The 21,416-nt window shown below is 43.2% G+C and overlaps 1 protein-coding gene across 1 annotated transcript in view; it reads right to left on the minus strand.

Annotated features, from left to right (window-relative positions):
• LOC121429195 overlaps positions 1-21,416 on the minus strand; it is a 71,224-nt gene that overhangs the window by 21,155 nt on the left and 28,653 nt on the right. The window contains exon 4 of the mRNA XM_041626142.1: positions 1-21,266. This exon is cut by the window's left edge and continues 17,841 nt beyond it. Coding sequence (XP_041482076.1) covers positions 1-21,266 — 21,266 coding nt within the window. The remainder of the gene's footprint in view (positions 21,267-21,416) is intronic.

Here is a 21,416-nt window from a genome sequence, read left to right on the forward strand (position 1 = left end):
GAAGAAGCTTTCTGCTGTGCTTCAAAAACAGTTTGACTTCCAAACAGTTGGCTGTGCACATCGTGCTGAGTTGGTCTCTCCTGTACGTTGTTGACATAAGTTGTTGTACCGTCCTGTTCCATTTTCTCATACTGAGACACGCTGTCAATGCCCTGTAATGTATGCTGGGTCTGAGCAATCTCTCCTTTCCTGTCATACTGAGAAGTTCCATCAGTGACATCATTTTCGTATTGACTTGTTCCATCCTCTTGGCGCCTTCGGTACTGCGTAGTAATTTCTTCTTTCATAGTGTCATATTGGGTCGACATCTGCTCATCTTTCCTTTCATATTGAGGATTTGCATCAATGGCTGAACTTTCGTATTGTGCTTGAGCAGGAGCAACTGAGAGTACTGACTGAGTCGAACCATCTTTTCCTTCATGAATAGCCTGTGAGGAAGAATCACCCATTTGAAGCTCGTACTGTGTCAATCCATCGCTCTTCTCGACACCCTTTGATTTAGGTGTCTGAAGTGCTTGATTGTTAACACGGCGGAGAATAGGAGATGAGGCATTTTGTTGGGTTTCCAACACGGATTGGCTCGCAGTCGCTTGATTCTCTGTAATAGACTGGGTTGTATTTTCATGTTGTTGAATGTCATATTGTGTAGCTCTATCTTTCCCTTCTAGCTTATGTTGCACCGAACTTTCTTGCATCTTTAAATCGTAGTCAGTCGTGGTGTTGTCCATTATCCGTTCACACTGACTAGAGCCGTCTATCATTGGTGGTCGTAAAGCTGGTGCTGCATGTTGGACAGGGGAAACAATTTCCCGCAGAATAGCATCTTCAACAGGAATCGGATAGTCGGGTGTTTGACTGTCTGAGCTCTGCATGTTCACTTCATACTGCGTCGTACCTTTAGATGTTGCATTTATGTCGTACTGTGCCGACCCTTCCTGGCCCATATCATCATAGTGTGTCACTTTGTCATCATGCTTGACATCACGTTGACTCGCATAATCTTTTGTCTTTACATTGTATTGTGTAGACATGTCATCCTGTTTGGTTTCATATTGTGTGAATCCATCGTTCTTTTCTATGCTTTCTGGTCTAGGTGACTGAAGTGCCTGACTGGCAACACGACGTAGGATAGGAGACGAAGCTTGCTGTTGTGTCTCAAGTTTGGTCTGACCGGCAAATAGATCTTTCTCTATGACTGCTTGCGTTGTAGATTCATGTTGTTGAGTGTCATATTGTGATGACCCAGTCTGCTCATTAAGTTGATGTTGCATGGAGCTTTCCTGCGTCTGAGGATCATATTGTATCGTGGTACTAGCCGTATTTCTTTCATACTGACTCCAATTGTCTGACTTAGCTGGTGGCAAGTTTGGAGCAGCATGTTGAACAGGAGCAACAATTTCTCGCAGAATGGCATCTTCCACGGGAACAGGATACGCAGGTGTTTGGGTATCAGTACTTCGTTGTTTCAGTTCATACTGTGTTGTAGTTTCGTTCATCTTCACTTCGAACGTAGTATCACTGTCTGTTTGTTTGAATTCATACTGAGAGGTGTTCTCTTGACTTGCCTTTTCATACTGAGTAGATATCTCAGCACCCTTCTTATCAAACTGAGTATACATTGTTCGTTTCGTTTTTCCTGCTTGGAGAGGGGTCTGAAGCAACTGATTATTTACCCTTGACAGGATTGGAGACGAAGCTTGGTTGCTTAGTACATTGACTGTTTGGTGTCCAGCTGGGCTAAGTTCAGCACTGCTTTGAGTGTTGGCATCTTCTTGCATCATCCCGTGCTGGGTTTCAGTATCCTTACCAATAACTTCGTATTGAGTTGTAGAATGAGATGTGTCGAAAACATACTGCGCTTCGTTGTCCTCCGTCATATTCTCATACTGAGCAGACATTTCATCTTTATTCTGTTCAACTTGGCTTGTGCCATCACGGTTTGAAACCTTACATTGGGTTGTATTTTGTTCTGTATGAGAGACATGTTGTGAAACAGCAGTCTTCATACGCACTGCAACAACAGGGGGAGTTTGTTGAATCTGATGAGATGCACGGAGGAGACGAGGAGAAGAAGCTTGATCAAAAATTTCGACAGTTGTTTGCGATGGAGATTCGGCAAATGTGGTTTTGTATTCAGTGAACTTCTTTTCCACTTTCGTTTCGTAATCCGTAGAAACATCTCCCAGGGAAATGGCTATTCCAGTAGCCCTATTGTCCAATTTGAGTTCATGCTGTGAAGCTTGATCTAATTTCTCGGTATGTGATTGGAACGTTGTGGACGTGTTGGTAACATGTGATTGGTATTGAGTGATATGATCATCTTGTTGCATCATAATGGGTGAAGATGCTCTCTGGATAGTTTTGACCTTGGTCTGAATGTGTGATTCACGAATTACTTTCGTTGTTGTCTGAGACTCGTTGTCATTTGCTCGTATAATTATTGGAGAAGACACCTTTGGAACAATGGGCACTCTTTCGTATTGTGTAGAGGTGCTGGTTGTCATTCGAGGTGGTTCTGATTCCAATGTCACAATCTGTGGCATAATAGGTGCAAACTCCTGTACTACAGGAGTAGTGACAACAATTTCTTCTGTCAATGTTTGGGAACCAATTGACAAGGATTGTGGTGTTAATGTAGAAGTTTCAGTGGCACTTTTACCGGGTGTCTGACTCCCTGAATCATCCAGGTTCACTTGGTATTGATTGGAAATATCATCTTGTTCCACTCCGGATTGAGTAGTTATGTTTCCCATTTTGAAATCTTGTTGAGTTGAACCTTGAGCAATATTAACCCTGCTTTCAGTCCCTGCATCTTTCAATTTAAATTCCAACTGAGTGGCCTTGTGTTGACTCACTTGATCAATTTGCGTGCTAGTTTGTTCCCTGTGTTGTCGAAGCGTTTGCAAACTGTGATCTAATTTTGAAGTCATCAGTGGAGATGATGATTGATCGGCTGATGAAGCAAGGAACTGGACTTCGTTGTCTTGATTTGATGAAATATACTGGCTAGCAGTGGCTTCTCTTTGTGTGTCATGTTGTGATGAAGCTTCTTTTACTTGCTTTCGTTCGCCACGAGTCTGCAGAGCTTGGCTCATTGCTCGAGGAAGCATGGGTGAAATTGCTTTTGCAATGGAGTCCATGAATGTCTGTGATTCTTTCCCGTGTCCAAGTAAATCACTTTGAGAAGAAACATCAGCAGCAGGGGTTTGAACGGTTGATGATGATCTTTGTTTTACATCATATGCCGTCTGATTATGCACATGTGAAGATGAGGGCTCGTACTGGGTTAATGACTCTGATGATTGTGTTACAGGTTCAATAATTGTTTGTGTATCTATCTTTACCATTTTAGGTAGTACTGTTGATGTTCCCAATTCTGCAGTTGGAATCGCTGACTGGCTTGATTGCTCATGACCAATTTGAGTAGACTGTACTAACTTCGTATCAACTACGACCTTTACTCCATCTGGCGTTTGTGCTTCCTTTACTGCAGAACGAGGTAACATTGGCGAAAACGCTTTCATCATGGTTTGTAATGCAGTCTGTGTCAATGATTCCTTCGATTTCACATCATGCTGGATAGTTGAGTCCCTCGTGGGTGTCTTCTGTTGTGCAGGTGTCTGGGATGGTTGATTAACTACATCTTGAACAACCGGTGAGGAAGACCTCGGCATCAAATTCGACATAGTTTGGTCATGGAAATCTGTGTGCTGGATGGGATCTGTATTGAATGCATGTTCTTCTATTTCATCAGCTGTCTGGCATGTGAAATCAGCTGTTTCCTGCACCATAAAGAAAGGTTCATTTTCGACCTTTGCTTGTGAGACCACTACTATCTCTTCAAATGGAATATCCTCGAAGTCAGTTTGACATGTAGAGTTATTCAATGGTGGCATTTCAGTGTCATGCTGGATGCCCGAATCCTTTGTTGCAACCTTCAATGGAATAACTTGTAATTTTGCCTCGAATGTGTTTGGTTTTGCCTGGGTAACGGCACTGGATAGATTAACACCAGCTTGAGTACGAATATTCGTCATTTGAGGCTGAGCCTGAGAAGGTTTGTGATCGATGTCAATAATTCTTGTTTGATCAACGCTTTCTAAGAGAGCAGTTTGGAATGTGCTTATGAACCTATCCTCTGATTTTGGCGTTTCATGCTGTAATCCTGTTTCATAAATAGTTACAGGACTCGTTGCCGATTGGCGGTCTAAAGTCGTTACGGGACTGGTCGCTGCTTGTCTATCAGAAGTCTCAAATCCTGTTGTCTGTGACGAAGAGTCAGCTACCTCTGGCTTAAGAGCTGAAAGATTCGGCAGAGAACGTTCCAGAGTAAGTTGAACCGGTTTCACAGCTTCTTCAATGATAGTAACCATCGGTATTTCAGTCTGTATAGATGAATCATTCATGGTCTTTTCAGTTGATGTAAGCTTTGTTTGATAATCTTTGTTCTTTGTTTGGGCACTTGAATTGGAGTTATCAACTTGCTGCTGGACACTTTTTTCTGCTGTAGATTTTCTTCCGAATATGGGGCTAGAAGCCGTATCTGTCACTTGCACGGTCGTCTGATTTTCCGCCATATCTATTTCGATTATATCCTGAGCCGGCACACTTGTCGTATTTGCGGTAGCCATCATTCCAGCATTAGAAACTTCTGCTAAAGATGCATTACCACCACGGTCAATTGTTTTCTGAGTATCTGTTTGGTGTGAAACTGCACTTGTATCTATTGTTTGGGTCTGGCAATCTGTCACTGCTACAGGAAGCATCAGTTCAACCGGCGCATATGTCACCGGTTCCACAGACTGGAGATGAATTACTTCCTGGAGTATTTCAGATGGACACTCGTCCGTTTGTGTACCAGAAGCAGGGTAAGACGTAACTTCGGTCCAAGATGAAGAGTCGTGTACATCTGTTTCCTTCGTCTGGGATACATAGTGATCAACATCAGTCTCCGTGCTGGTAGTAAATGAATTCATTTCTGAAATGCGTGTCTGCAATTCGATGTCTGTGCCAACTACATCATACTGATTGTCGCGGCTTTTCATTGTCGGGACATCAGTTTGGGATCCGATGTATGATGTTTCAGTCTTCACTGAGAGGGTAGTACTTTCTAATGTTTGTACTGAGCCTGTCTGTGTCACTTCACTTCTCCCAAGTGTAATAGTAGGGGAAATAGCTTTATGTTCCGCCTTTTCAGGTACAGTTTGTTGGTCACGGTCTGAATGGGACACAACAGGGGTAAACATTGTCTTGCTAGCTGCCTCCATCTCATATGTCTGTTGTAGCAGTGTTGGAAACTTACTTGGAATCATTTCTGTATAACCTTCCGCACGGTGGACAAGTATTTGTGTATTCTTTTCATCATAGATCGATTCATACTGAGTCTTGGTATCCGCGGATGCGCTTGATTTGGTCTGGGTGGACTGGAGTGTGAATTTCATATCATTTGTCATTGTGCTTCCTGCCAATGTTGACAGATGCGTTTGGGTAGGCTCAGTCTGACCGGATGTTAGAAATTGGTGCGTGAAAGGTTGAGTTAGCACCTTTGGCGTCTGTGAGACGGTATCTTCAGAAATAGGCCTCGAGATAAGTTCTTCATATTCTTGCTCCGTCATTACAACAACAGGGTCAGTTTGCATGTCTATTTCAATACCGCTATCTGCATCCGTTTCAGTCTCCATGTCGTCATTATCATCAAATGACTTGATGATAACTGGGTCTGTTTGAATCTCAGCGTTGATGCATTCCGGACGTAAGGAAAACTCATAGTGTTCCTCTTTTTGCTGTTCTTGTTGTATGGGCTCAAAGACAGGCTGCTTGTATTCTTTCGTTTGGAACCACCCATCTGTTTGATCAACTCCTGCCTGCATACCCGATGAAGGTCTATCGATGTCATACTGAGTCCATTTTGGCGACACTTCCATGAATGCTTGAGTAGATGCTTTCCCAAGTCGCTGTTTCTCCGGCATTATTCCTCTTTCCGCCGATGCAGGTGCTACCTGTACCTGCCCAAATACACGCTTCATAGTTTCTTGTGTAGATTGTTCCTTCAATTGTGTATGTGGAATCCATGTCGAAACTTCTGAAACATCCGATTTTGCCTGGAATGCTGCATGCTTTGAAGCAATTCCATGCTGAGTCAATGCAGATTCCAATTCAGTCCGAGCTGTATTGATTGCCTCTTCGAGTGTATCCGGAATTACTGTCAACTCTTTGTGCCTAATTTCAAAGGCTTTTTCGTACTGTATCGCCATATTCTTCATTTCTTGCAGGATAGGGCTTGCGCTGCGAGATATAGTTTCAAGGAGTGTCTGGATTCCAGTGTCTTCAGTCTCAACATCAAGATCAAATGCCATTTCTTCTGGTTTAGCAAGTGTTGGTACAACCATTTCTTCTTTGATTGTGTCAGTGATGTTTTTCTTAACAGCGTTCAGCAAGCTTTCGATATCCTCAAGTGTCATTTCAGTCATTGAAGATCTCTCATTCACGTCATTCGTAACCTGACATTCAGTGCTACTAACATCCACATGAGATGAATCAGTAAAGCCATCATGCATTTCAGGAGAGAACTGTGAACCCTCACTGTTTACTTTAGTTGACCATTGAAGACCAAGTTCCTTCAGTTCTTTGTCGTATTCTGCAAATGTTATTTTCTCAAGACGTTTTACTTGTGCCTGAATGGATGATTCAGCCGTTGACAACTTGTGTTGCGATGATGCAATAGACGTTTTGACTTCAGCCATAACAGTATGACCTTCTCTAAGCGCTGGGGATGCTTGTTGTGTCTCATCCTTATCTGTAACATCTATTGACGTGGTAGCATCTAAAATATCTGGTGAAGATTGGAAGCAAGAAGCTTGAGTCTCTGTTACAAACTGAGATTCCTGCACACTCATTTCCTTAGCAACTGAAGCGAACGTTATTTTTTCCAGTTGCTCAATTTGCGTTTGAAGGAATTGTGTATCAGTCTTTGTCTCGTGTTGAGTATTAACATTCCTGGACTCAGTGGGGAAAACTTGAGAAGGTTCATCCATCGCTTTTTTAAGAATTGGGTCGTTTGATGAATCTTGAGTTTCACGTGGAACCGTCGTTGAAGATTCTGAGAAGCTTTCTACTACAGCATGACTGCCTTGTTGGAGGGATGGTACTCTTGCTTGCATCCCAGAATAGTAATATTTTGTCTCGTATTGCACGGTCGAGTCTACGGTCACTGGAACAAAATCAATAATGGTTACTGGATTTGTCTGTGCCCCTGTGTTGATCATCTTAACAACTGTTTTGCTTCTGTCTTTCACTTCCTTTGTTTGAGACTGGTATGAATACAAAAGTGTCTCTTTCGTAATGCTCGTCTCAGACGTTATAACTGGTTGAGCCAATGATGACACTGAAGTGACGTTAGGATTCACTTGAGCTGTTGCTTCAATGGTCTCTGGATCAGGCTGAGTATTTGTTGCCGTTGTTCCAATTTCGTCCAGAATAGTTTGTTGTGTAAAGTCTTGTGCGACGACACCTGCAAACATTGATGCTTCCCCCATTTCAGCGAAGGCGTGAGCTGATGTTGAATCAGTTTCTGGCTGTATTTGGGCTGTACTTTCCGCGGTACTCGGTCGTTTAGGTGTGTTTGTTAATGTAGAAGACTGGGGCACCAAAAACTGTGATTGGCTATTCGTCAAGTTCTTCACTAATGTATTAGAACACTTTTCATATATTACAGGAGCTATTTGAGCCTGGGCATCTTGGTATTCTGGTCGAACTTCCTCAGGTGTAAGCATATTTGCTTCACATGCTTTCTCTGTTTTCTTGGCTGATTCGGTATTGACCGAAGCATCAGTGAATGATCTGTCTTGCTGAATAAGCTGTGATTTAAAGTACCTGGTGGATGTAGTCGTGTTCGCATGACGAATAACTGGTTTTGCCATCATTGCAGCTGATGCAGTTCGTACCGCCATCTGTGATGCTGTTTCAATCGTTTCTGGAGGCGACATGGTATTTACGGCAGTTACGGAGATCTTCTTAGAAGCGGTATTACTGCTTGTATTTGTAGTAATAGGTGACACCTGTAGAGTGGTATCACTAATTTTTACTACAGCTGTATTTGTACCACTTTCTGTAAAAGTAGAGGTTGTCTGTGTTTCGACATCATACATTTCAACTTGGAATACGACAGCGGGTAGTTCAACCTCAGGTGCATCTTCCTTGACTACATCTTCAGTTATAGGTGAAGGAATATCAGCTTGGCTCGATTGATCTTTCTTTTGGATAAACTCGGTATTCATTGAAATCTCGGAAGAAATGAGCTCACATTGGGTTTTCTGATTTGCTTTTTTCAAGATTATAGGATCCGTCTTCGATTCCTGTGTTGGTGTCTGTGCTGTCAATGAAATATTCGCCGTCTGAATCCTCATTTGTGAAGCAATATTGGTCGAAGTGATGTCATAATGAGTTAGTGAGCTCGAAAATTGAGAATGAACAGTGCCTGCACTGTGTTCCACTGTATTTGGCGAATTTTGGACTTCCAGCTCTTTTGTATTTGGTTCATGCATTGTTTGAGTTGGTTGTGTCACAGTATCTACACGATCGGTGTTACTAAAGCTGTCACCTAACGTAGGCTTTGCAGTTGCAGACACTGCTGTGGACATTGGTTTCACCTGAACTTTAAAACTGGACGTTCTCTTTGTATCAGTGTTGATTCCCGTTTCCGTAGAGCTTGGTGCTTTTAGCTCAATCTCAGCTTGTTGGGTGAAATCGAATCTTTTCACAGCTGTCGACGAATATGAGGCTTCTGTGAGAGGACGAACTTGTGCGGCAGAATCATCTGTGTTCAACTTGTCAGATTGTGATGAAGAATCTCTGATCAGAAGAGTCTTCGTATTAGAACTCGAGTCCATTTGATCAGGCTCGATCTGTGATGCTGAATCTTCAAGCTCAAGTTTAAAGACGGGTGCCAATTCTACTGGAATCGCCTCCTGCTTAATCACTACCTCGTGCTTGACGTCAGGTATATTTGCATGTGAAGCCTGATCGGACTTCCTCATAAGAATCGGCGAGGTTGTATCATCTTGCGTAGAAGCGGAGATCTGAGAGCCAATATTCGCACGTTTTGGCAAGGGTGATGTATTGCTCACCCCGTCCTTTACAGGCACACTATCTGTATTTGAACTCGTATCCATACTGTCAGGCAAAGGTTCTTCAATTACGGCCTGGTTAGTGAAGTCTTTGCTTTTTACCTCTGAAATAGTACTAGCATCCTCAGTTTCTGGTTTCACAGATGATATGGTTGACGCAGTACTAAGCGAAATTTGCGAGCCAATATTCGCACGTTTGGGCAAGGGTGATGTATTGCTCATCCCGTCCTTAACAGGCACATTATCTGTATTTGAACTTGTATCCATATTGTCAGGCAAAGGTTCTTCAATTTCGGCCTGGTTAGTGAAGTCTTTGCTGTCTACCTCTGAAAGAGTATTAGCATCCTCAGTTTCTGGTTTTACTGATGATATGGTTGACGCAGTAGTAAGTGAAATTTGCGAGCCAATATTCGCACGTTTGGGCAAAGGTGACGTATTGCTCATCCCGTCCTTCACAGGCACACTATCTGTATTTGAACTTGTATCCATATTGTCAGGCAAAGGTTCTTCAATTACTGCCAGGTTGGTAAAGTCTTTACTTTCTACCTCTGAAATAGTACTAGCATCCTCAGTTTCCGGTTTTATGGATGCAACGGTTGATGCAGTAGTTGGCGAAGATTGTGCCATCACGTTTCGCATTTCTAGTCTTTCAAGTTGAGTCATGGTATCTGTGACACTAACATTCAATGTATTACTGCTTGTGTGTGACACTGATTTATAGATCTGAGTGTTTGATTCCTTGACTTCCGTTTCCTTCATCTGCGATGAAGTATTCTTCAAATCAACCTTCGTTGTATTGGTACTCGATTCCATCTGATTTGGTTCAACTTGAGCTCCAATTTCGGCAATCTCTGGCATGAGAATAATCGGGGCATACTCAACAGTGGGCTGTTCCACTTTGATAATCTCTTCAGTCGTGACAGTTGGTAAATTAGCTTGGGATGATCGATCACGCTTCTTCTGGAGTATTGGAGAAGTACAACCCACTGCCATTGACGGCTTGGCCATCATGGTGGAATTAGAGGTCATTGTTGATATCTGTGCAGCACTGTTGGCTCTAGTTGGGAGAGGTGAAGTATTGCTCGAATCATCTACTAAATGAACATGTGCAGTATTGGAACCAGTGTCTCTGATAACAGGAACATTTTCCGCCATCTGAACGGTAACATCTTGTTGTGAAACAGTTGCCATTGATATTGCTGAGGAACTACCTGGCTTCACCTGAGAAGATAGGTCTCTTGTCTTGGGACCTTCAATCTGAGCAGCAGCATTTTTAACATGAACAATTGTAGTATTGCTACTAGAATTTGCCTGTAGAAGAGTTATCTGGGTGGTGGACTGTTGTACGGCTGTCTTTTCGGTAAGAGATGTTGAATCTCGTACTTCAACTTGTTTAGTATTTGTGCTTGAATCGGTCTGTACTGGTTGAATCTGAGCCTCTGAGTTTGTAAATTCTGGCTTAAATACAGGAGCAAATTCTACTGGTACAGCCTCTTGCCGCGTTATCTCCTCTGTAACAGATACAGGTACAGGAATATTGACATGTGTTGCTTGGTCCTGCTTTCTTACGAGAATAGGGGAAGTCTTCGAGGACTTCAGATCAGGTTTGGCCATCATCGATGAGGTCGACGCTTCAACACCAACTTGAGAACCAGTTGACGCCCTCTGTGGAAGGGGAGATGTATTGCTTATCCCATCAGTAAGAATAACTGATTTCGTGTTACTTTCTTCATGTTTCAGAGCGACCCTGTCGGTGTTTGATCCAGCATCTGATAATTCAGGTGTAAATTGTTTAATCAAAGCCTGGTGGGTAAAGTCTCTGCCATCGACTGTTGCTGAAATCGATACTGTCCCTGTGGTGGGACGTATAGTGGACATTGTTGATATGACTGACGGTTTTACTTGTACGTTAGAGTCGGCTTGCTCAATTATATTTGTATTACTACTTGACGTACTTTGATCGACCACAACCTGTGCCATAGAATCTTTTGTTTGGGTGGTTGATATCACCTGAGATGTAGTGTCTCTGAATTTCTTAGACTGCGTATTGGTACTTGATTCACTCTGATCGGGTTTTATCTGCGCTGCAATGTCCGTAAGCTGAGGAGGGAACACTGCTGGAGCAAATTGTACAGATGGTACCTGCTGGCGTATGATCTCCTCCGTCTTCACAGCAACAGGCATATTAACAAATGAAGACTGCTCTTTTCGTTCTGTAATAGCCGTGTTCATCCCACTGTGGATAGCTTTACTTTCATATTGTGTCTCTCTCGTTGAATTTTTGAAAGATGTCATTGTTGAACTTTCGGCAACGGTCTGTCTGACTGAGACAGACGAGGCCGTAGTTTTAGCGGTGATCTGAGATCCAACAGCTGCCCTCGTTGGAAGAGGAGAGGTATTACTGGCTTCCTCTGTTACATTGGTGACATCAGTATTGACGATTGCATCTGAAATTTCTGCTTGGACCTTGGCTTGTTGGGCAAAATCAAAGGATACGTCAGCCTGGATTTGAGAACCAATATGCGCCCTCACTGGACGTGGTGAAGTATTACTAGTACCGTCTTTTACGTATATTTTATTGGTATTGGCAGAAGCATCTGCAATTTCTGCTTGGATCTTAGCTTGTTGACTAAAATCTGAACCCAGGGCAATTGCGTGACTGGCCGTATCCGATGTTCTTGGTCGGACTGTTGACATTGTAGAAGTCATAATTGGTGAGGCCTGTGCAGTTGCATCAGCAATTTCGGGAGATGGTTCCTCTATCTTAGCTTGCTGGGTGAAATCTTCAGCCTGTGCAACTGCATGGGCTGCCATGTCAGATGTTGTAGGCTGCACTGTTGACATAGTTGAGGTCAGATCTGGCTTGATCTGTGATGGTGTATCTTTGACTCTGACTGATGTGTTTACACCCGAATCTTTTTTGACAGTAGCGAGCTTTGTGTTGGTACTAGACTCCATTTGGTCGGGTGCAACCTGGGATCCAGTTTCTGAAACTGGAGGAGACATAGTTGGAGCTGAAAACTGTACAGCAGGAACTTCTTGCTTGATAACTTGTTCTGTCTGTATTTCCATGGGAATATTAATCAGAGAAGCCTGGTCATGTTGTTTCACTAAAACTGTGTTCATAGAACTACTGACTGAAGTACTCTCATATTGCGTTTCACTAGTGGATTTTGTAATGTGAAATGTTGCAGTGTAATCTTCTGTGACAAGTGGCCTGGCAGACATAGACGCAATCGATGTGTCAGCCTTGATTTGCGAAGCAGTATTCGCCCTGACTGGAAGCGGGGAAGTGTTACTAGCGTAGTCTTTTACGTCCGTAACATCTGTGTTTCCACTTGCGTCTTTAATGTCAGCTTTGATTCGAGCTTGTTGTGTAAAATCTTCAAAGCGGGCGATGGTGAGGGCTGCAGCATCCATCATTATAGGGCGGACAGATGACATTATTGATGCTGTTTCTGGTTTGATATTCACCATGAAACCCTGATCTTGTTGCCCCACAACATCAGTGTTAACGAAACAATGAGTCCTCACGGGTAGTGGTGAGGTATTACTCGATTGGTTTTGTTGTTTCAGGACACTGGTATTAACAGAACCCTCTGTCACCATTGGTCTAGCCATCATCGACGCAATTGACGTGTCAGCCTTGATTTGCGAAGCAATGTTTGCCCTTACCGGAAGAGGAGATGTATTACTTGCTCCATCCTTTACGTCCGTCACTGTGTTGCTACTAGAGTCTCTCTGAGCTAATGGTAATTTCGTGTTCGTGCTCGAGTCCATCTGATCTGGAGATATTTGAGCTTCAGAATCAGTTATGGAAGGAGAGAACACAGGAGCTGAAAATTGGACTGGGGGAACTTCTTGTTTGATAACCTGTTCAGTCTTTATCTCCATTGGAATACTTGCGAAGGAAGCTTGATCTTGATGCATAATGATTTTGGTGTTAGAAGAATCATCGGCAATCACTGGTCTTGCCATCATAGACGTTGTCGAGGTTTCGGCCTGAATTTGAGAACCAATGTTTGCTCTTACAGGAAGTGGTGAGGTGTTGCTGGATCCATCTCTTATATCTTTAGCATCAGTATTAGCAGCAGCATCTGCGATTTTAGCTTGGATTTTAGCTTGTTGAGTAAAGTCTGTATTTTGTGCAATTGCATGTGCTGCCATGTCGGATGTAACCGGTTGAACCGTTGACATTGTTGATGTCATATTTGGCTTTATCTGTACTGGTGCATCTTTGAGGCTGACAGCCAAGGTATTGCTACTTGAATCTTTCTGAGCAACCGGGATCTTAGTGTTCGTGCTTGAGTCCATCTGATCTGGTGAAATCTGCGATTCAGAATCAGCACTGGGCGGTGATAAAACTGGAGCCGAGAACTGAACTGGTGGAAGCACTTCCTTGATGATTTTTTCTGTCTTTACCTCCGTAGGAATATTCACCATGGACGATTGGTCTTGGTGTTCTACAGCGTCAGTGTTAACAAAGCAATGTGCCCTCACCGGAAGCGGTGACGTGTTGCTAGCTCCATCTTTTATAACTTTAGCATCGGTATTGGCAGCAGCATCTGCGATTTGAGCTTGGATTTTAGCTTGCTGAGTAAAGTCTGTATTTTGTGCGATCGCATGCGCTGCCATGTCGGATGTAACCGGTTGAACCGTTGACATTGTTGATGTCATATTTGGCTTTATCTGTACTGGTGCATCTTTGAGGCTGACAGCCAAGGTATTGCTACTTGAATCTTTCTGAGCAACCGGGATCTTAGTGTTTGTGCTTGAGTCCATCTGATCTGGTGAAATCTGCGATTCAGAATCGGTACTGGGCGGTGATAAAACTGGAGCCGAGAACTGAACTGGTGGAACCACTTCCTTGATGATTTTTTCTGTCTTTACCTCCGTTGGAATATTCACCATGGAAGATTGGTCTTGGTGTTCTACAGCGTCAGTGTTAACAAAGCAATGTGCCCTCATCGGAAGCGGTGACGTGTTGCTAGCTCCATCTTTTATAACTTTAGCATCGGTATTGGCAGCAGCATCTGCGATTTGAGCTTGGATTTTAGCTTGCTGAGTAAAGTCTGTATTTTGTGCGATCGCATGTGCTGCCATGTCGGATGTAACCGGTTGAACCGTTGACATTGTTGATGTCATATTTGGCTTTATCTGTACTGGTGCATCTTTGAGGCTGACAGCCCAGGTATTGCTACTTGAATCTTTCTGAGCAACCGGGAGCTTAGTGTTTGTGCTTGAGTCAACCTGATCTGGTGAAATCTGCGATTCAGAATCGGTGCTGGGCGGTGATATAACTGGAGCCGAGAACTGAACTGGTGGAACTACTTCCTTGATGATTTTTTCTGTCTTTATCTCCGTAGGAATATTCACCATGGAAGATTGGTCTTGGTGTTCTACAGCGTCAGTGTTAACAAAGCAATGTGCCCTCACCGGAAGCGGTGACGTGTTGCTAGCTCCATCTTTTATAACTTTAGCATCGGTATTGGCAGCAGCATCTGCGATTTGAGCTTGGATTTTAGCTTGCTGAGTAAAGTCTGTATTTTGTGCGATCGCATGTGCTGCCATGTCGGATGTAACCGGTTGAACCGTTGACATTGTTGATGTCATATTCGGCTTTATCTGTACTGGTGCATCTTTGAGGCTGACAGCCAAGGTATTGCTACTTGAATCTTTCTGAGCAACCGGGAGCTTAGTGTTTGTGCTTGAGTCAACCTGATCTGGTGAAATCTGCGATTCAGAATCGGTACTGGGCGGTGATAAAACTGGAGCCGAGAACTGAACTGGTGGAACTACTTCCTTGATGATTTTTTCTGTCTTTATCTCCGTAGGAATATTCACCATGGAAGATTGGTCTTGGTGTTCTACAGCGTCAGTGTTAACAAAGCAATGTGCCCTCACCGGAAGCGGTGACGTGTTGCTAGCTCCATCTTTTATAACTTTAGCATCGGTATTGGCAGCAGCATCTGCGATTTGAGCTTGGATTTTAGCTTGCTGAGTGAAGTCTGTATTTTGTGCGATCGCATGTGCTGCCATGTCGGATTTAACCGGCTGAACCGTTGACATTGTTGATGTCATATTCGGCTTTATCTGTACTGGTGCATCTTTGAGGATGACAGCCGAGGTATTGCTACTTGAATCTTTCTGAGCAACTGGGAGCTTAGTGTTTGTGCTTGAGTCAACCTGATCTGGTGAAATCTGCGATTCAGAATCAGTACTGGGCGGTGATAAAACTGGAGCCGAGAACTGAACTGGTGGAACTACTTCCTTGATGATTTTTTCTGTCTTTATCTCCGTAGGAATATTCACCATGGACGATTGGTCTTGATGTTCTACAGTTTCAGTGTTAACAAAGCAATGTGCCCTCACAGGAAGCGGTGAAGTGTTACTAGCTCCATCTTTAATTTCTTTGACAATGGTGTTAGCACTGGCATTTGCAATTACGGGTTGAATTTTAGCTTGCTGAGTGAAGTCTGAACTCTGAGAAGACACATGGGCCGCCTTCTCTGATGTCGTGGGCTGCACTGTTGACATCGTGGTTGTCATATTGGGCTTGATTTGCACAGTGGCATCTAAGGCCTCAGGTGTGATTCTGGCCTGCTGAGTGAAGTCCGAGATCCTTGCACTCGCATGGGACGCCATATCTGATGTACTTGGTTGCACTGTTGTCATGATTGAAGCCATTTCTGGTGTGACCTGTGCTGGTGTGTCTTTTATGCTGACTGAGATTGTGTTGCAGCCTGACTCTTTTTGCTCTGGTGTAATCTGAGCTGCAGTTTCGGTAATTTGTGGAGAGAAAACCGGAGGGGAAAACTCTACAGGAGGAGCTTGTTGCATGATAATCTTTTCTGTTTTTATTTCCTCGGGTATATTTACCAGCGAGGATTTGTCCACGTTCAACACTATGTTTGTATTTGATGAACTGTTGGTGACATAACTTTCATACTGCGTTTCATTAGACGTGACGCTGATTTGCGTAATAGATGTTCCTTCAGCAACTGGTGGCTTAGCTGTCATTGTTGCAGTTGCTGTGTCAATGAAAATTTGTGATCCACTATCTGCTAACTTTGGGAGGGGAGAAGTATTGCTTGAACCATCTTTCGTATTGTAAGTTGTGATTGTAGAGCCCACATCAACATCTGGCTTAACCAAAATATTTGCGATAGATGTTGCTGCAGATATCTGAGATCCACTATTTGCTCTAGTAGGTAGGGGTGAAGTATTACTAGATCCATCATTTACATCGGTAGGAATTGTGTTTGAGCCACAGTCACTGGTTAATGTTGGTTGATCCTCTATCTTAGCTTGCTGTGCAAAGTCTTTTCCACCTACGAACACTCCAATAGCAACATGTTCTGTCTCTGGGTGAGCTTCAGACATTGTGGTACTCATGGCTGGTTGGATTTGGGATGTAGAATCTGCAAGTTCAATAAGTCTGGTATTACTTTCAGAATTCCTCAGGTCCGGTGTAGCTTGAGATTCGGTGTCCGTGAGCGGTGGAGAAAACACAGGAGTGGAGAACTGGACTGCTGGCACCTCTTGCATTACAATCTTCTCGGTTTGAACAGGAGACTGAAAGTTGACATGTGATTGTTGGTCAGTCTGTTTGATCTTATCGGTATTCATCGCAGATGCAACAGTAGAACTCTCATATTGCGTAGTGTCATCAGATAAGGTAGGGATAGCCATTACTGCAGATGTAGTACTCTGAAGCGAAAACTGAGAAGAGGTGTTCCTCCTCTCTGGTGCAGGGGATGTATTCACCTCGGTGATTCTAAAATCTGGTGAAACCGTGTTGACCGCTGTCACATCTATTCTTGCTTGCTCAGTATTCATCGAACTATCAACACCAAATGGCTGGATTTGTGAAGCAGATTGCTTTGTAGAGGCTGGTTGCTCAGTGTTACTTCCCAATGTCCTTATCTCGGTCTTGGGAACTTGACTCTCTTGATCTGCAACCGGGTTTTTTATATCAACCTGTCCACCGATTGAAGAAGTTGAAGGAACAATTTTTATGTCAGCCGAACTAGAAGTACTCTTGAGTTCTATTTGAGCTGTATTTGTGGCAAGCTCCTTAACCGTTGCGCAAGCTTGGACCTTCTCTGTTGCAATATCTACACGTGCTGTCGATGTCGATGTGCTCTCCATGTCTGGAAAAGCTATTGAAGCCTGGGATGATATTTCAGGTTTAATTTGTGAACCGATAGTAGAGGATATTGGTAAACTATCCGTGTTCATAGAAGCATTGGTTGTCTCAGGCTGAAGGAAAGTCGGGGCCATCAGAACAGGCTGTACTATCTCAGGTTGGACTATCTCTTCTCTTTCCTGTGGTATGTCTGCTTCGCACATTTTGTCACGAGCTTCAGTCGTTGCTAGTGCGCCAGTAGATTTCATGGATGGAATCGATTGTGTCGAGAAATCTTGCAATACAGGCTTGACTAGGGACAATTGAGTACTGCTGCTGGTCACTTTCACTTGGTCGTACTGGGAACCATCATTATCTCCTTTTGGATTTATCTGTTGCTGTTGATTTCGTACCTTTGGTTTTATTTCACTTGCCATATCCTTCGTTTTTGGAGCAACAAGAAGGTCACACTGAGATGATTTTGCATTGACCTTTGGTTTCTTCTTCAGCTGTTCCAAATAGAAATTTACCACCTCTTTTTTGGATGATAAGTCAACTGTTACACCAGCGTCCTTCTTCTTTACCTCATCCGTTAATGTGTCTTTTTCTACCAATTTGGAGGAAATTTGAATTTCTTTTGTTGCCGTAGATGGTCTGGGTGCAGATGAAGATGTTGATGCCACCCTTGAAGTGACCTGAGATCCAGCCGTTGTTGTTTCGGCTGTGATCTGTAAAGTAGAGTCTTTCATATCAATTCGATTAGTAGAAGCACCCTCATCTTGAGTATCAACACTATCAAGTTTTGCCTCAACCGACACATCTTCAGTTTGAATTCGGTCTGTATTTGATGCTGAATTCCTGTTTTCTTTCTCCATAGTGACTTGAACCGGTCTCGATGACAAGATTTTCATTTCGACAGAGGTGCTGTGTGTTTCATATACTGGTGAAACTTGAACTCCGGCAAAACCAGGGGTCTTTTCCAAGGTGGCAGTTCCTTTTTCAAGGACTGACACCGAGGTTTGTTGACCTGATGTGGTTGATTTAGGTAGTGGTGTATCGAATTGGGTGGTAAAATTCTGAACAGATATCTTCCATGCAGGGACTTCCTTTTCTTCATAGTCGGGTGTAACTTCTGAAGATTGGTCTTTGACTTTTGGTACATCTTTTGTTAATGTCGATGCATCTTTTGTGGCGGGCTTGGGCTCTTGGAAAGCCGTTTGAACAATTGGAGCTTCAACAATGACTACCGGTTCCGGGACGATTTCTGGAAGTGCATCCGTTTGAGTATGTGATTCCGAAATCTGGAGATCTGTCTGAGCCACAATGTCTTTTAAGTCCTTTGTTTCTGTTACCTGTACATTAGAGTCACTAGTTCTTGTTGAAATCCCTGTTGACATATCTGCCACACTTGGTTTAACCATACTTTGAGTGTTGTTCCTTCTTACAGCTGTCGGTGAAGATGTACTATCAGCCATTTTAGGCCCCACTTGTACATAAGAATCTGTTTGGTCAATTTCAGGGGCGGCTTCTTCATAAGAAACGACAGAAGGTGCAATTGGATCAAGGAATAGAGCAGGAATCTCATCTTTTGTTTGTGACTCTTTTTCCGAAACCTTTGGGATTTTCACGCGTCGAGTTAGCTTGCGTTCTGTCTCTTCTTCAATTTTCATCATGAGTTCTGTCCAAGATTTGTCAGACTGTGTGTACTTTTCCTTAATGACAGGAGTGTGGTACTGGGTGAAGCTATCTCTTAATCTTGCCTTTTGTTCTCTTGGTGCCTTCAAGGTCAATACTCCGAGTGATTGAACGGCTGGTGCATAATCGGGTTGGTCTTCATGTGATGCAATGTGGGCTTCTAATTCGCGAATGGTCTTGATATACTCACTCTCAAGTTCCATCTTCAGTCCTCTCAAGAGATCTCGCCATGATCGCTCAGGCTGGGTAAAGCTGTCAGATACGTCAATGTCCAAAGATTGAGTAGATGTCTCTGTTTTCTGGCTGATATCAGGTGCCTTCAACTTGATAATTCCGATTGAAGTAGGTTCGGCTGGTTTTGGCTTCTGCTTGGTAGACGTTCTCTTGACGGACATTATGGCGTTTTCCTCAATTCTACTTAGTAGGCGATCCCATGATGTTCCAGGTTGTGTCCCTTGGTCAATCGTCCTTGGACGAGGAATAGATGTGACTTGAGATTGTTGCTCTGCCTTGATCTTAAAGACGCCAATCATTGGCGGCTTTTCTTCCTTTGGCTTCTTCTTTTGGGACGTTCTTTTAAACTCCTCAATAGCTGTCTCCTGAATAGTACCAACAACTGTACTCCAGTCCTTTTCAGGTTTTGTGCCTTTTTCAGATGTACTTTTAGTATTCTTCTTCTTGACCATGTTTTCTACTTCCTCTTGGACTATCCTAACCAATAAAGGCCATGTCAATTCAGGTTCTGTACTTGCGTCACCAGTTTCCTTTCTTTTGGGTTCCTTTTTGATCTTCTTTTGAATGATATCTTCAACTTCAGTCTGTACCATCCTCACCATTTGGCCCCATGTAAGCTCTGGTTCTGTTGATTGATCTTGTCCTGCTTTGGGTTTATCTTCGCCACCAATGAGCTTGACGACAGCCAGAGGAATCTTGTCGTGTTTTTGTTCACTCCGTTTTGTTATCTCAGTTTCCTTTACCTGTTTTATTACCTCTTGTTGAACTAGTTGAATAATTTCAGGCCAGTTCATTTCAGGTTGTATTCCTTTGTCATTTTTGGCAACGGGAGGTGGCGTTTGTTTCTTGGTCATTACTTCAGTTTCCTCTTTGATGATTTTGACCACTTGCATCCATGTAAGTTCTGGCTGAGTAGCAGAATCAAACATTGGCGGCCTGGGTTTGGATTTCAGTTGAATTGATCCGAGATTACTGGGTCTTTTCTGTCTTAGCGACTGTTTCCTCTCAATCATTTCTTCTGTTTCACTCTGTATCATCCTCATGACTTGGTTCCATGGAATGTCTGGATTGGTTCCCGTGGATCTCGTGTCCGGTAATGGCTGATTAGGGGCTTGTAGTTTCACGATGCTGACAGTTCTTGGTTCAGATCTATCTTTCATTTGGTGTGTCTTTCGTATTACTGATGATTCTATTTCTTCTTCCAACTGAGATACAAGGTGGTGCCAAGGTTGGTCTGGATTTGTACCTTGAGAAACTGCAGAGACTCTGGGTTCCTTTTCTTTCGTTGATTTTAATTTAAATACTCCAAGGACAGGTGCCTTCTTGCCTGATGATTTCGACGACAGCTTCTGCTCTTCATCAACAAGATCCCTGACGGTGTGGATCAACTGTGGCCATGTGATAGCTGGTTCAGTGTAGCTATCAATCATTTGTGGCCTCTTTGTAGATCGAGTTCTCTGCGTTTCCTGAATATCCGTTTCGTCCCATGACTCGTGCCTAATAAGGGATGACCGGCCAGATGGTTTAACATATCGATTCAGCTCATTCCATAGTGGTTGTTGAACAGAATCCGGACGAACTAACTTTATGACTCCAATTGTTGGGAAGTTCCCTCTCTCTTTGTCAGGTGACGGACTTCGACGTCTCCTCTGTGCGGATGATGATGAAGTAAAGGTTTCTCTTTCATCAAAAGATCTACGTATGCCAGACCTACCTAGCCTGCGAGAGGTATCAACACTTTCGAAATCCTCACCAGCCCAACTCATACGTCTCTCCAATGGCTGAGGGCGGCTCTGGTCTGAGACAAGTTTGATAACCCCTATGGAAGGTATGTCGCTATAGCTTTGCCGTGGTTGTTGTTCTGTGACTGTACTGTAGAATCGTTCATCCTCGTCTAGAATATCTTGGGCATATTGATAAATAGAGCCAGGGCGTCTAGAAGAGGAGGGTTGTCGGCTGACTTGAGGCGTGGAATCTCCGACGCTGATTCCACTGCTTGAATCATCTCCTCCGAAAGAGGTCCTTGTTCCACCCCTTGATATCAGACGAATAACACCGATAGTTGGTATGTCTGTCTCGTCATCCTGCAATAGATAGAGAAAAAATGCATTAATCTAATTGTGTTTTTTATCAGGGACTGGCATTGCTATCATCATCATAGCAACATTTAATTTTTTAATCATTATTATCATTATCATCATTTTTATATCTATTCTCATTATTTATTATTATTA

The sequence above is a fragment of the Lytechinus variegatus genome, chromosome 15 (assembly GCF_018143015.1).
Source record: "Lytechinus variegatus isolate NC3 chromosome 15, Lvar_3.0, whole genome shotgun sequence".
Lineage (NCBI taxonomy): Eukaryota > Metazoa > Echinodermata > Echinoidea > Temnopleuroida > Toxopneustidae > Lytechinus > Lytechinus variegatus.